This window comes from Pleurodeles waltl, chromosome 5 (genome assembly GCF_031143425.1).
Source record: "Pleurodeles waltl isolate 20211129_DDA chromosome 5, aPleWal1.hap1.20221129, whole genome shotgun sequence".
NCBI classification, from domain to species: Eukaryota; Metazoa; Chordata; class Amphibia; order Caudata; family Salamandridae; genus Pleurodeles; species Pleurodeles waltl.
This window is the reverse complement of record NC_090444.1, coordinates 1,724,476,942-1,724,490,863: the sequence shown is the minus strand read 5'-3', so window position 1 is coordinate 1,724,490,863 and position 13,922 is coordinate 1,724,476,942. Positions and strand designations below refer to the sequence as shown.

Here is a 13,922-nt window from a genome sequence, read left to right as displayed (position 1 = left end):
GTAGGTGAAAAGGGGTGGTAGGTGTGGCAGAGTGCACCAATGGGAAGGAAGAATGAGCACAGAGCAGAATAGGGAGGTTAGGTTCAGTGAAAGTATCCTGGCATAAGCACCTGAATGGTTTTGAGAGAGCTTGGGGCAAATTAGAGGTTTTGAAATGACCCCTACCTAGCCTTCTAATCAGAACTGGGACACCTTTGCTTGAGCTTTTTGTGAATGACGGCTGATTTAATGTGTGACGATGGGCACAGGAGTGGAAACCACCCACTCTCATGGCATCTTGTATTGTGTTGCTGGTAAATCCTTAGCCTTACCTAACTTCCTGCTTTGCTGGACAGAACGCGGCCTTGAAGTGCGTGCACTGAACGAGTGAGCAAATGCTTACCTACTTGAACTAAATTTCATAAGAATGGTGTAAACGTAAAAGCAAGACAATTAAGAAATATATACAGATCAAATGAAGGTTCAGACAATATTTGTAAAGATTGAGGTGCTGAGGAAGCTCATAGTGATTGGGCGAAACACGCTGGCTGTAGGTTTGCACTTTATGAAGAAAAAGAATGGAACAAGATTAAAGGAAACAATTTGTTTTACAAGAAGTTGTCTTGAGATATCTAAAGTCCTGATTCCTTGAATTTTATGGACTAACTACTGAGCGTTGCCTATCCACTGTTGATCTGATGCCGTGTGTGAAGATGAGCGCAGAAGTGGAAACCACGCCTCCTCATGGCATCTCCTATTGTGTTGCTGCTACACCCTGATCCTCATCTCACTTTCAGTCCAGTACTTAGAACAGGAAGTGATGCCCAGTGTCCCTATCGGGGGCATGGGAGGATTCAGTGCTTCAGTGTCCTGGTGTTCTTCTCATAACATAATACCTCACACATCACTTTTTGTTTTTTAATTGCATTCATAGGAGACAAACATGAAAAAAACCTCCATAAGGTGGAGCTTGTGCCCTGTATTAAACTGTTTTAAAAATCACCCATCACATATAACTTTAACAGAATGTAACAGGTGCTTCCTAATAGTCGGGTGTACTTAGAATAAGTATAGAAATAGGTGAAGCCGCGAGAGTTGATTCAGTGGTGCTTCTGTCTCTTTCCACCTCCTTCCCCAACTCATTTCTCTTATATAACGTTAATAGAACAGGACGGGTGCTTCCTAATACGCCAGTGCACTTACAATAGGTAAAGTAGTACTGTAGGAAGTTGGCTCTGTATGTGCTATTTCAAAGTAAGGAATAGCATGCACAGAGTCCAAGGGTTCCCCTTAGAGGTAAAATAGTGGTAAAAATAGATAATACTAATGCTCTATTTTGTGGTAGTGTGGTCGAGCAGTAGGCTTATCCAAGGAGTAGTGTTAAGCATTTGTTGTACATACACATAGACAATAAATGAGGTACACACACTCAGAGACAAATCCAGCCAATAGGTTTTTATATAGAAAAATATATTTTCTTAGTTTATTTTAAGAACCACAGGTTCCAATTCTACAGGTAATAGCTCATTCGAAAGATATTGCAGGTAAGTACTTTAGGAACTTCAAATCATAAAAATTGCATGTATACTTTTCAAGTTATTCACAAATAGCTGTTTTAAAAGTGGACACTTAGTGCAATTTTCACAGTTCCTAGGGGAGGTAAGTATTTGTTAGTTTTACCAGGTAAGTAAGACACTTACAGGGTTCAGTTCTTGGTCCAAGGTAGCCCACCGTTGGGGGTTCAGAGCAACCCCAAAGTCACCACACCAGCAGCTCAGGGCCGGTCAGGTGCAGAGTTCAAAGTGGTGCCCAAAACACATAGGCTAGAATGGAGAGAAGGGGGTGCCCCGGTTCCGGTCTGCTTGCAGGTACGTACCCGCGTCTTCGGAGGGCAGACCAGGGGGGTTTTGTAGGGCACCGGGGGGGGGACACAAGTCCACACAGAAATTTCACCCTCAGCAGCGCGGGGGCGGCCGGGTGCGGTGTAGAAACAAGCGTCGGGTTCGCAATGTTAGTCTATGAGAGATCTCGGGATCTCTTCAGCGCTGCAGGCAGGCAAGGGGGGGGTTCCTCGGGGAAACCTCCACTTGGGCAAGGGAGAGGGACTCCTGGGGGTCACTCCTCCAGTGGAAGTCCGGTCCTTCAGGTCCTGGGGGCTGCGGGTGCAGGGTCTCTCCCAGGTGTCGGGACTTAGGTTTCAGAGAGTCGCGGTCAGGGGAAGCCTCGGGATTCCCTCTGCAGGCGGCGCTGTGGGGGCTCAGGGGGGACAGGTTTTGGTACTCACAGTATCAGAGTAGTCCTGGGGTCCCTCCTGAGGTGTCGGATCTCCACCAGCCGAGTCGGGGTCGCCGGGTGCAGTGTTGCAAGTCTCACGCTTCTTGCGGGGAGCTTGCAGGGTTCTTTAAAGCTGCTGGAAACAAAGTTGCAGCTTTTCTTGGAGCAGGTCCGCTGTCCTCGGGAGTTTCTTGTCTTTTCGAAGCAGGGGCAGTCCTCAGAGGATGTCGAGGTCGCTGGTCCCTTCGGAAGGCGTCGCTGGAGCAGGATCTTTGGAAGGCAGGAGACAGGCCGGTGAGTTTCTGGAGCCAAGGCAGTTGTCGTCTTCTGGTCTTCCGCTGCAGGGGTTTTCAGCTGGGCAGTCCTTCTTCTTGTAGTTGCAGGAATCTAATTTTCTAGGGTTCAGGGTAGCCCTTAAATACTAAATTTAAGGGCGTGTTTAGGTCTGGGGGGTTAGTAGCCAATGGCTACTAGCCCTGAGGGTGGGTACACCCTCTTTGTGCCTCCTCCCAAGGGGAGGGGGTCACAATCCTAACCCTATTGGGGGAATCCTCCATCTGCAAGATGGAGGATTTCTAAAAGTTAGAGTCACCTCAGCTCAGGACACCTTAGGGGCTGTCCTGACTGGCCAGTGACTCCTCCTTGTTATTCTCATTATTTTCTCCGGCCTTGCCGCCAAAAGTGGGGCCTGGCCGGAGGGGGTGGGCAACTCCACTAGCTGGAGTGTCCTGCTGGGTTGGCACAAAGGAGGTGAGCCTTTGAGGCTCACCGCCAGGTGTGACAATTCCTGCCTGGGAGAGGTGTTAGCATCTCCACCCAGTGCAGGCTTTGTTACTGGCCTCAGAGTGACAAAGGCACTCTCCCCATGGGGCCAGCAACATGTCTCGGTTTGTGGCAGGCTGCTAAAACTAGTCAGCCTACACAGATAGTCGGTTAAGTTTCAGGGGGCACCTCTAAGGTGCCCTCTGTGGTGTATTTTACAATAAAATGTACACTGGCATCAGTGTGCATTTATTGTGCTGAGAAGTTTGATACCAAACTTCCCAGTTTTCAGTGTAGCCATTATGGTGCTGTGGAGTTCGTGTTTGACAGACTCCCAGACCATATACTCTTATGGCTACCCTGCACTTACAATGTCTAAGGTTTTATTTAGACACTGTAGGGGTACCATGCTCATGCACTGGTACCCTCACCTATGGTATAGTGCACCCTGCCTTAGGGCTGTAAGGCCTGCTAGAGGGGTGTCTTACCTATACTGCATAGGCAGTGAGAGGCTGGCATGGCACCCTGAGGGGAGTGCCATGTCGACTTACTCGTTTTGTCCTCACTAGCACACACAAGCTGGCAAGCAGTGTGTCTGTGCTGAGTGAGAGGTCTCCAGGGTGGCATAAGACATGCTGCAGCCCTTAGAGACCTTCCTTGGCATCAGGGCCCTTGGTACTAGAAGTACCAGTTACAAGGGACTTATCTGGATGCCAGGGTCTGCCAATTGTGGATACAAAAGTACAGGTTAGGGAAAGAACACTGGTGCTGGGGCCTGGTTAGCAGGCCTCAGCACACTTTCAATTGTAAACATAGCATCAGCAAAGGCAAAAAGTCAGGGGGCAACCATGCCAAGGAGGCATTTCCTTACAAGTACTTTTAAGCTTCAATTCACATCATAGTCAAAATGATTCTTAGTGGCAAAAAGAACAAGCATTTTCAATGCAACGGGTCTCGCATTTGTTCGAGTTAGAGCTATTAGCGTTGTAAAGCAAAAAAAAAATGCAGCGCGATCGCGCTATGTAAAATGCAGCGTGATCACGCCTGGATCCAGCCTGGAGTAGTCTGGACTCCAGGCTGAAAACATCGAGCCTCGTATGTTTTTGGTACTTTACCGGTGCTACGTAGGTGGGCTAAACACCGGAAAATGCATGACGTATGCATGCCTTTCACAAATGACAGCAAGCGGATTTTAAAAGGCAAGCCCACGAACCAATGTAAGTGACTGACGTGGCATGGGCGTGGTTTGAGGCCCAAAGAGAGATTACAGAATGGACGGAGCACTTTGTGCTCGCCCATAAAAAGCACTGGCAAAGCCAATAGATCTGCTGATGGCCAGTGGCCTTTTTGCTCGGCATACAAAGTACCATTGGCTTTGAATTACTGTAACCTGGTGACATAGTTTAAACACACACACAATGATGACTACAAAACTAACAAGCATTTGCAATGCAATAGGTCTCGCATTTGTGAGAGAGCTACTGGCGTTGTAAATGACAATGTATTTTATCTAGGTGTTTTGGGTTGGAGTGTAAGGGAGGTGTGGAGTTGAAATCTGTAGTTTGAATTGCAATTGTTAGTTTGAGTGAGTGAGTGAGGTGGAATTGTGTGGTGTCGAGTGTATTTGTGTAGTGGAATATTGTGGCATGGCGTGTGTGTGTGTGTGTGTATGTATATATATATACATATACGTATATATATATACACACACACACACACCTGTATATATACATGAGAGCTGCAATGATTATGTAGAAAGGAAGATCACGAGGGACGGGTACTTTATTTAGGAAATGGTGAATGAACATGAGACAAGCTATGTTGTAGAGCACTGTTGCTGCGTTTCCAAAATATGTGTAAAGCTCATATTTGAGTGATAAGTTATGTGGCATTGGAAATACTTTTTACAGATGGTACTATCTTTGTACTAGAGGCATTGCAGTTATGGCTTTTATGTATTACCTATGAAAAATGATTCCTTATTGACAATTTTTTAAATCAAATTATTGCTTGCAAACAAGCCTGATGCACTGTGGTGATCAGTGCTCTAGTAATCTGGCATATGATGACCACTAATGTAACTTCATTTGATATAGTCAGTATTGCCACACTAATAAGATTTGTAGTTTCTGATGAGTTTTATTGAAAATAACTAGTCTTTATTATGAAAAAGTTTTGAGAACACTGCTGTATATAAATGCTGTATTTGGATAGCAGCATGAATATGATATTTTATAGAAAAACAACAGAAATCAAGTGTATAGTTTGAGGCAGGGTGTCCACATCCCTGTTCTAAAAGCCGTGTATACAAGTGGGATCAAAGTAATCCAAATTTCTTCTAGTTTTGATTTTATGACAAACGAAAGGGATGTTCTGTAGGTTTATGAAGGGACTGATGTTCTAATAGAGAGATGATAAAAGGTACACTTAGAAGTATTGGAATGGTAGATGTGGGAATATCAAATGGGCATTAAAGATTACTGGGAGATGGGGATGAGAATATCGTAGTTATAATGGATTAGAGCACAGTGAAAGGGGGCAGAGAAGATATCAAATTGGATGGATTGGAAAGTACCGAAGACATTGTAGACAAGAGTCTTGGAGTGTAACAGAAGAGAGAGGGCTTGTGAAGGTGATGCAAGAGAATGTTCTATGATTCTGAGTCGACAAAAGAATTGTGTGGTTAATTTCTGTTACTATTAATACATAGGCCAAATTGTTCTCTAATTAAATCTTCACTTGAAAGGTCACACACACAAATTTCAAAACAGTACTATGCAACTCTCCACACCAAAACACGTAAAACTGAAAACCGGCAGCTTGCTATTTAGCAATAGGTCTCACTTTTGCGAGCGTTAGAGCTACTTGGATTGTAACTTACAATGTCTGAAATCCATCCTTGAGTACCTGTTTGTTTGTACTACACAGAGGTTACTTATAGGACAATATCAGATAGCAACACATTTGGATTTACTTGTACATGCTAGGTTAACATGAGTGAAATAAGCATGGACAACATCAATGAGTTCTCCCCCTTGCCTCCAAGGGCTGGTGAAAAATAACATTTGAATTAGAGAACAGCAAAGCCAATCTAGTCATCTCAAAGTGTCTTGGCTGCTGCTCAGTGGAAGGGCTACTTCAATCTAAGAAAATAGTTAATCACCAGGTCACTGTCAGTGATCACGCCATTCCAATCTATGCATGGTTTTCTTGTGAACACAGACAGGCCCACCAAGTGCCTGACAGCAAACATTTCTGTGTTAGATCCAAGGTGATTATATGAGCAAACAGCAGATAGTCTATCAATAGATGAGTAAGAAGCACTGGCACATAGCACTTTACACCAGAAGTCAAAGGGTGGGAGCTAGGGCTGTCACCTCAGCCAGCTGGGGAAGCAGGTTCGAGTCTCCGTGTCGATTCATCATCCTGTGATTCAGGGCAAATCACTTAATCTCCCCTTGCCTACAAATAATGAATGTTTCCTTGTGTAACGTACCTGGTGCTCATGTAAAGTGCTCCAATACCTACGGGTTAAGTTTACGCTATATAAAACTGGAAAAAATAAAAATGTACCGCTGGCTACGAGACTCCTCTGCTTCTGTGTGCTTTTCTAGCCCACCGGCTACCATGTGCGCATGAGCGAAGGGAACATGGAGGAGTGGTTTCTCGCAAGAAAATGTCACCGGCACTGAAGTCCGTGCACATAAATGAAAGCCTCCAGCATACAGAGGCCGGAGCAAATGAAGGATGTAAATCTTGGGGCGAAACTTAAAAAAAACGGAAAGCCTTGGAGAGGGTGTAAATAAAGGCCTCTCAAACACAGCCTGCCTCTTGGATGGTAGACAACGAGATGCGAGGTTCAGCTTGAGCATGTTATGGCTATTATTAATTTATCGCATTACCTCAGTACACCTGGAGATAGCTGAAGAGGGCTCCCCAGAGAGAGGGCCCCTCACCCTGCTGTGAACGTGCTTTTGTTTTGAATGAACTACATTGGTCACCAAGCCCCTGCAGCCAGTGGGCATCTGTTCCTCTCCACCCAGCACAATCTACCCCGGCTGCCAGCCAGGCAGCCATCAATAACGCAGCAATGTGCGGACCATAAGAGATGCTGTGACGCAATTTTCAAGTCAAATGCAGCAGTTAGCACAAACAGAGCAGTGCCATGGTTTTTGCTACAGCAGCTGCCTCTATACAAAATAATAAGTGTAACATCCTTGGCCCTCTTACAAAAAAACAAAAAAGGATGATTGGTTTTGAGAGAGGATGTGGCAGTGTTCTCCCAGCATAATTAATGTGCACAGGGGGAATACCCCAGGAATCTGAGCAGGCGTGACTTGTGTGAGGTCTATGCCACTGGGATTCACGGCTCAATAAAAGGGCACCATCTGCCGAAGGAGGCGCACATTGTTATTAAACAGTTGTGCCAGCACTGAACACGCATCTGGGACAACTATGTAGCGCTACCCGCTGTTTTGGAAATATGCACTGTTAGGATCTTCAACATGAAGCCCATTCTGGTTCCCACAGCTGGGTCTCGAGATGCAGGATGAAAAACAAGTAAGCACTGGGAGGAGGGTGGAAATTACAAACAACACAATCTCAGTCTTTGAATGCACAGCAAATATGACCAGTTAAGAGTTACAGCTCTGTTTACAGCAGAGCTCAGAAAGACGAGCACTCCTTTCCAGTGCTCCAGATGAAAGATCAAAGTAGTCCCTGAACACATCTTAAAATGGTGAGCAGTGTATCTATATGGTAGTTGGTCCGATCGCCAGGGAGGAGACAAAAATGAAAAAAGGTGGGACCAAGAGTAAGATTACCCAGTAGCAAGCAAGGATTTTAAAATGACACTGGCATACACAAATCACAATGACTGGGTGGAGCTGAATCTGACAAACCATCTGCAACAGCCCGCTAAGCGACAGCGCAAGCTCTGTCCAGGCTCAAATTAAAAAGGGACCAAGAATGTAAACAACATCGGCAAAGTGAAATATTGGCTCTGCAGTCCTGGCACTCAAGTGCACTGTTTTTAGGTGGCTGCACACATCGTCCTGTAAAACTGCGATCACTCACAAAAACAAGAGAGAGGACGGCTCAACTGGGCTGACCCACAGCCTCATGCTGGATGCAGTGGTTGGCAGAAGTAAACAGTGAATGACAAGTGAACCAACTAATGGATTAAGAGGGCTGTCCTAAAACACTTCTGTATACAGATTCACGGATTATGCATTTTTTTATTCTAGATTTTTTTTTAATACATGCAGCTCGCCATTACAGTCTTCCCTGATCCACTCCTAAAAATGTATTCTTAAGCAATATAAGACTTACATGAAAATTCAGGCACCGCACTTTGAACCACTTTTAGAATGCATATAAAGTTTTTAAAGGAACCTAACCAGCAGCCCAAACATCAGTCCAGTATCCAGAAATACATACTGCCATGGTTGCACGGAAGACACTTGCACCTAAGCTGTTCAACGTGAGCACAGAACCTACTGAAATATTTGGATGTCTTGCAAATCTAAACCTAGAAAAAAAGTACATGTTTTTTTAATGACAGTGAAAGGCAAAAATGTTGGTGAGCCAAATTCCATTGTTTTATGCAGAGCCAGCCTTTGCTGAAGTGTGCAGACATGCCTAGAGAAATATGCCATCTTCACGAAGAAAATTACAGCACCCACAAATTGCTCGTCACAATGTCAGTGCGCCTTCCTTTGACCACTTGAAAAAAAATCAAAGTTTTCAAAGATGATAAATATAACTTTTCTCCATCTCTGTTATTACGCACCGTGAATGGGGAAAGCGGGCCAAAGCTGTGGCTGTAGCGCCGGATGGCCTCTCTGATGTGGCCGGGCTGGATGGCTTCGCTCTGCGACTCCGCGCCACAGGCTGCAGGGAGCTGCAACAGAAAAACACAAACTGTGACCAAAATCAAAAACACACAACCGGCCTACGGTGCGGAAAACGGCAAACTCAAAACTTGGATCGCTTTCGTTTTTTTTTTTTTTTTTTATTCTTAGAGTGGACTTTCGCTGCCGCACACTGCAGCAGAAAAAAACTATTCACAAAACATGGAAGACTTTTACACGACCTCTACTTAACAGACCTAACGTGCTTGTTTTGAGCTTTAAATCTGTCACCTTCAGCCAGTGCAGCTGCAGCTCATGAGAGCAGAGGGGGCTCAATTCAAAGCAGAACTGTCTACCCTTTCTCCAAAGTGGAAGGGCTTTCTTTAAACAAAAAAAACACACGAGGCACTCCGAAAACGGCTTGGCTTGTTCTGCCTCTATTGTAAATCTGGACTGTTTTACTGATAGTTTATTGTACTTTTAAAATCAAATTTAATGTGAAGTGTAGAACATGATATGGAGTAGCAGGTTGATGTTAAAAAGCCGCAACTTATGTTGTGAATTCAGAAACAGAACTCTAACCAGAAGCTGGACAGAGGTTGCCAAAAGGAATGGGCCTTCTTAAGCAGTTTTGGGCCACCACACAAAAAGGCCAGTTTCCAAGGCTTTTAGCCAGGGAAAGGGGGGTAGAAAGGAGGGAAGATTCAATAAAAACATGTCAACAGGCGGTAAACTGCTGTTTAAAAAAAAACTTTTTTAAAGTGGGTGGAGCACTGCGAAGAAAAACTGTAAGGGGGGCTCAGTTCTGCATAAATTTCAAAACGGTGCTGTGGATCAACTTGAGTAAAAGGCGCCTTTGTTCACCAGGGTGTGGGCAGGTTTGGCTTAAACAATACCCTGGGCAACAACTTCTCGGGAGTGCCCCCCATCCCCGCCCCCCTAACACTGCAACCATAAATCGTACACTTAATGATTCATTAGCTGGTGTTTTTTTCATGGTACTATTTAGACGGAAGGTTACTAGAAGCACACCTGCTGCATTCTTTTCGCGACACAATTGTTGTCTTATTGAAGTGCAATAACAGATTTTAGTCACAGTAAAAATCATTTACTGGTGGTGCCATACTCATTTTAGCGTTATGACGAGCTGTAAAGTGATATAATCTTGTGAAAAATTAGGCCATGCTGAATAAAGATTTTACTTCCAATAGCTGCAGCAGGTGGTCAGTTGATTACCCAGTGTTCTATTGCGGCTTCCCCACAGAGTTCTGATATAAAACAACTAGAATGCTAATTTTCTCTATTTATGACAAATATAATGTACAACTGGGTGCCACGCTGCTTCAGTAGGAGCTGTTGAAATTGAAGCCATCCCAGTGGAGCAAGCTGAAGTCAAAGAGAACTGTGAAATGTGAGGGGATGGATGGGGTTTTAGTCACTCATGGCTAGACATATATAATGGAAGGTTACTAATCAAGTGCAGTGGCTCCTCTTCATGTTTCCTCAGACTGCCTACCCTCGCTATTGCTGAAAACATCATGCATTTTTAAAGTGTAATACTTTGACTGGGATATGTCAGAGCCCCATTCAGAGGGCCACGAGGCAAGCAGGAGCTACTGTGCCCAACTGTGGGGTTGAGGCCCTTTACTCCTGATGTCCCGGGGCACAACCTACTGTGGATCCTGAGCAACTGGGCCAAGTAATCCCTGTTCCTGTCTGAAAGCTCAATGCCCTCAAATATAAGTATATATATACATATATATATTTTTTTACCTGTAAATCCAATGCACAAACATGATAAAAGAGTATAGGCCTAATTAAGACCTTGGCGGATGGGCTTCTCCATCACAAAAGTGACAGCTATCCAGTCCGCCGTTTTACAAGTTCTGTAGGATATAATGGAACTTGTAATACAGCGGACGGGATATCCCTCACTTTTGTGACAGGGTAGCCCTTCCGCCAAGGTCGTAATCAGGCTCTGTATATATATATATATATATATATATATATATATGTATATATATATATATATATATATACATATATATATATATATATATATAGTCTGTAAAATGGCAAACTGTATACATTATCATCAACACTTAAAACATTTTTTTAAAGTAATATTGCAAATCAGAAAAAGCAATGAGGAAACTATAACAAAAAAAAAAAAAAACGGTGAACACTGTCACAGCCATACAATTTTCACAGGCTGGGAAAGCTTTAAATATATAATAATGTATTGGTACTTATAGGAGCAGAGGTGAGAACCATTATTATGTGCATAGTATGCTTTTGGCACAGGAAAGGGCAATATTTTAATGATGTCTTCTGCAGCACATCTCCCAGCACAAGCACATTATGTCAGCTCTCTAGTTCTTCATTAGAACTCTGATATTCATAGACGGGTGTTAGCGGAAGAAAGCGCAGACAAGTGTGGACTGATGCAGTAATAAGGCTGGTCTCAGCTACTAGCTAGCAGTCCTCTGGGTTAATATCAACCAGTTAGGAGTTAGCCAAAATGCAGTGTTTCATACTGTACACCAGTCTGATTTACAACTCTTGATATGATCCTAGCTTGATCTTAGCTTGTTTTTCTGCCACACGTTATGCAGCCACTTTCTACTTTGAATTCTACGCTTTACATATGTTAAAAAAAAAGAGGTGTTACACAATGGCTGACAACTATTGAACCTTTCAATTGCAGACTGACCCCTGTATTTAGGTGGCACAGGGATGTTGCCTGGGTGAAGACATTTTTTAGATGGTTAAACATAAGTGAAACTTTTTTTTTTTAATCAAAATGTGGCTTTTCCAAGGCAAGGCTGTCATTGATGAACGGCTGGGATGAAAAGGTGGGATGACACCAAAATAACAGCCTAGAGCCTGATGACTGACAGTTTCTCACAATGTCCTAACAAATACAAGACAATACAAAAAACTAATCTGAAGATGTTATATGCCTTGTCCACATTGTGACTTTATGTTCATAAGGGGATGGCATGACCATACAACTAAGCTTTGCAATTAAGTCTCCTTGATTCCCATATAGTACAAGCCATTTGGAGCCTTATTTAGATTCCACACACACAGCCAAAAACGAGCACAAACATTTTTGGATCTTTTTTAGTACCATATGCATTACAAGTATAAATGGAATAGTGCTCCCTTGGTTGGATTAGTAAACCAATTCAGTACTGGCTAACAGGATGTGATAAAACAAATCATCAAAATGGCAAAAAATGAGCTAAAAATAGATGCAATAACCAGTGTCTTCTGCAAAACGTTAAAAAAAAAACAAGCATTGACAAAGCCAATAGACATGCTGTTGACTTGCAGCTGATTCCAGACTTTGGCACTAGCTTTGAAAATGATTGCTCTGTCATGTTTTTTCTAATTGTAAAACTTTATTGTTAGGGGAGGTTACGCACCTTTGTGAATACAACAAAAATAAATGCTAACAATCAAAAATATTGATTTGGTCTTGAAAGCACACATTGCTAGAGTAGTTCCCGGCACTGAAGGGAACCACTTTGCGTGAGGATGTTCCCTGTATGAAAGGGCAGAATGCTGTCACTCACATTGAAGTTAGTCAATGGTTGAAGTGGGCTAACTCACTTCCTGTATGCTATAGTGGGCTGAAGTAAAATATGAATGACACAGCAACAGACCAATGGAAAAAAAGGACTGTCTGAAAGCCCTATATGTAACTATATTATACGTACAATTTTAGTAAAATCAAAGGTTTTTGGTTAACGTCCGTCCTAAAAAGGACAAAACTACTATTCCTGAAGACAATGCCATGGGTTCTCAACACTACCAACATCTGTTCGAACAGGTATTTGAGAGCTGAGGACCAGGATGTCACCTACTGCTCCAAACAGAAGACAGAAAGTAATTATCATCACTGTATCTGATCAAGACGTGAACCCAGGAAAACCCCTGCTTGAGCCAAAGACTGTACTTTGCTCTTTAGCCAAAATGGGGCTATCAAGCAAGTGCAGTGCCACTGTGACAGCCTCAGTGCACAGTCACATTTAAAAAAAAGTCCATGACCGAAATGTTTCAGTTTAGTTATCACAACGTAGCGGTTATATTCTCTGAGTACTTCATTGGTAACTCGCTTTTCACAGTTTGGGGGACGGTGGTCCACAGACAACGTATCAAGCCCTGTAGACGTTTTTTCTAGGGAGCTGGATCCTAGCATCAGCCAGAGGCTCTGGCAAAGGGCATGACAATTATTTGATAGTGTGCGACGTAATATCCACCTCAGCAAAACAGGCAACAAAGCTCTAGTGCACCGTCTCAAATACGTCTACAAAAATACTATATTTGGGCCCTGTGAGCCAGCCTGATGTGCAGTAACAAAGATCCCGAGCCTGGGAGGTGCCAGCAATGATCAGGAAAGATTTGCAAGACACTGACATTGGGATCTCAAGTAGGAAATGCTGGACAAATAGGTCTTTGCAGAGGAGCCTTCCCAAAATGTCCGATTGTGAAGCAAAAGAGTCTGAAATGTTTATTTTACAAAAATAGGCAGACTAGATGACGAAGTATGTAGGTTAGCATCCATAAAAACACTACTAAATTGGTTTATGTCCCTTAAGCTTACACTGCTTCCTGTACAAGCTGACTGCAGTGGTGCACAGGCACCTCTGATCAGAACTCATTTTCACAATTCTACAACATGATTTGTGCAAAGTTTATCTCTAGACAGACTCTCTGACACCTGTTCTTTCTTGTGAATGCCAACACACATACAATTGCCTCCTGTTTGAAAGCCCTCTCTTCTGGGGTCACGGCCTATATGGTTTGCATTGTGTCTTATCTATTGCAGCAAACATTTTATCAAAATATATGAAATGCCAATAAAGCTACCAAAATGCTCATTTATTTCAACACATATAGACTCCTTCGGGAAGATAAGGATGGGTGGCTTAGAGTCTGGAAGTGTGGCTAAGATAGGAACCAATGTGCATTGCTGTGAAGAACCTCAAGTGCTTCTCTAAGCAAGCATGCTCAACGTGACCTTATCAAACTATAGCTGTTCTGGGC

General features: G+C 43.4%; 1 protein-coding gene across 1 annotated transcript in view; it reads right to left on the bottom strand.

Annotated features, from left to right (window-relative positions):
- The window catches only part of SUPT3H (SPT3 homolog, SAGA and STAGA complex component), a 1,211,638-nt gene that overhangs the window by 269,248 nt on the left and 928,468 nt on the right, over positions 1-13,922 (bottom strand). The window contains exon 10 of the mRNA XM_069236106.1: positions 8,807-8,917. Coding sequence (XP_069092207.1) covers positions 8,807-8,917 — 111 coding nt within the window. The remainder of the gene's footprint in view (positions 1-8,806; positions 8,918-13,922) is intronic.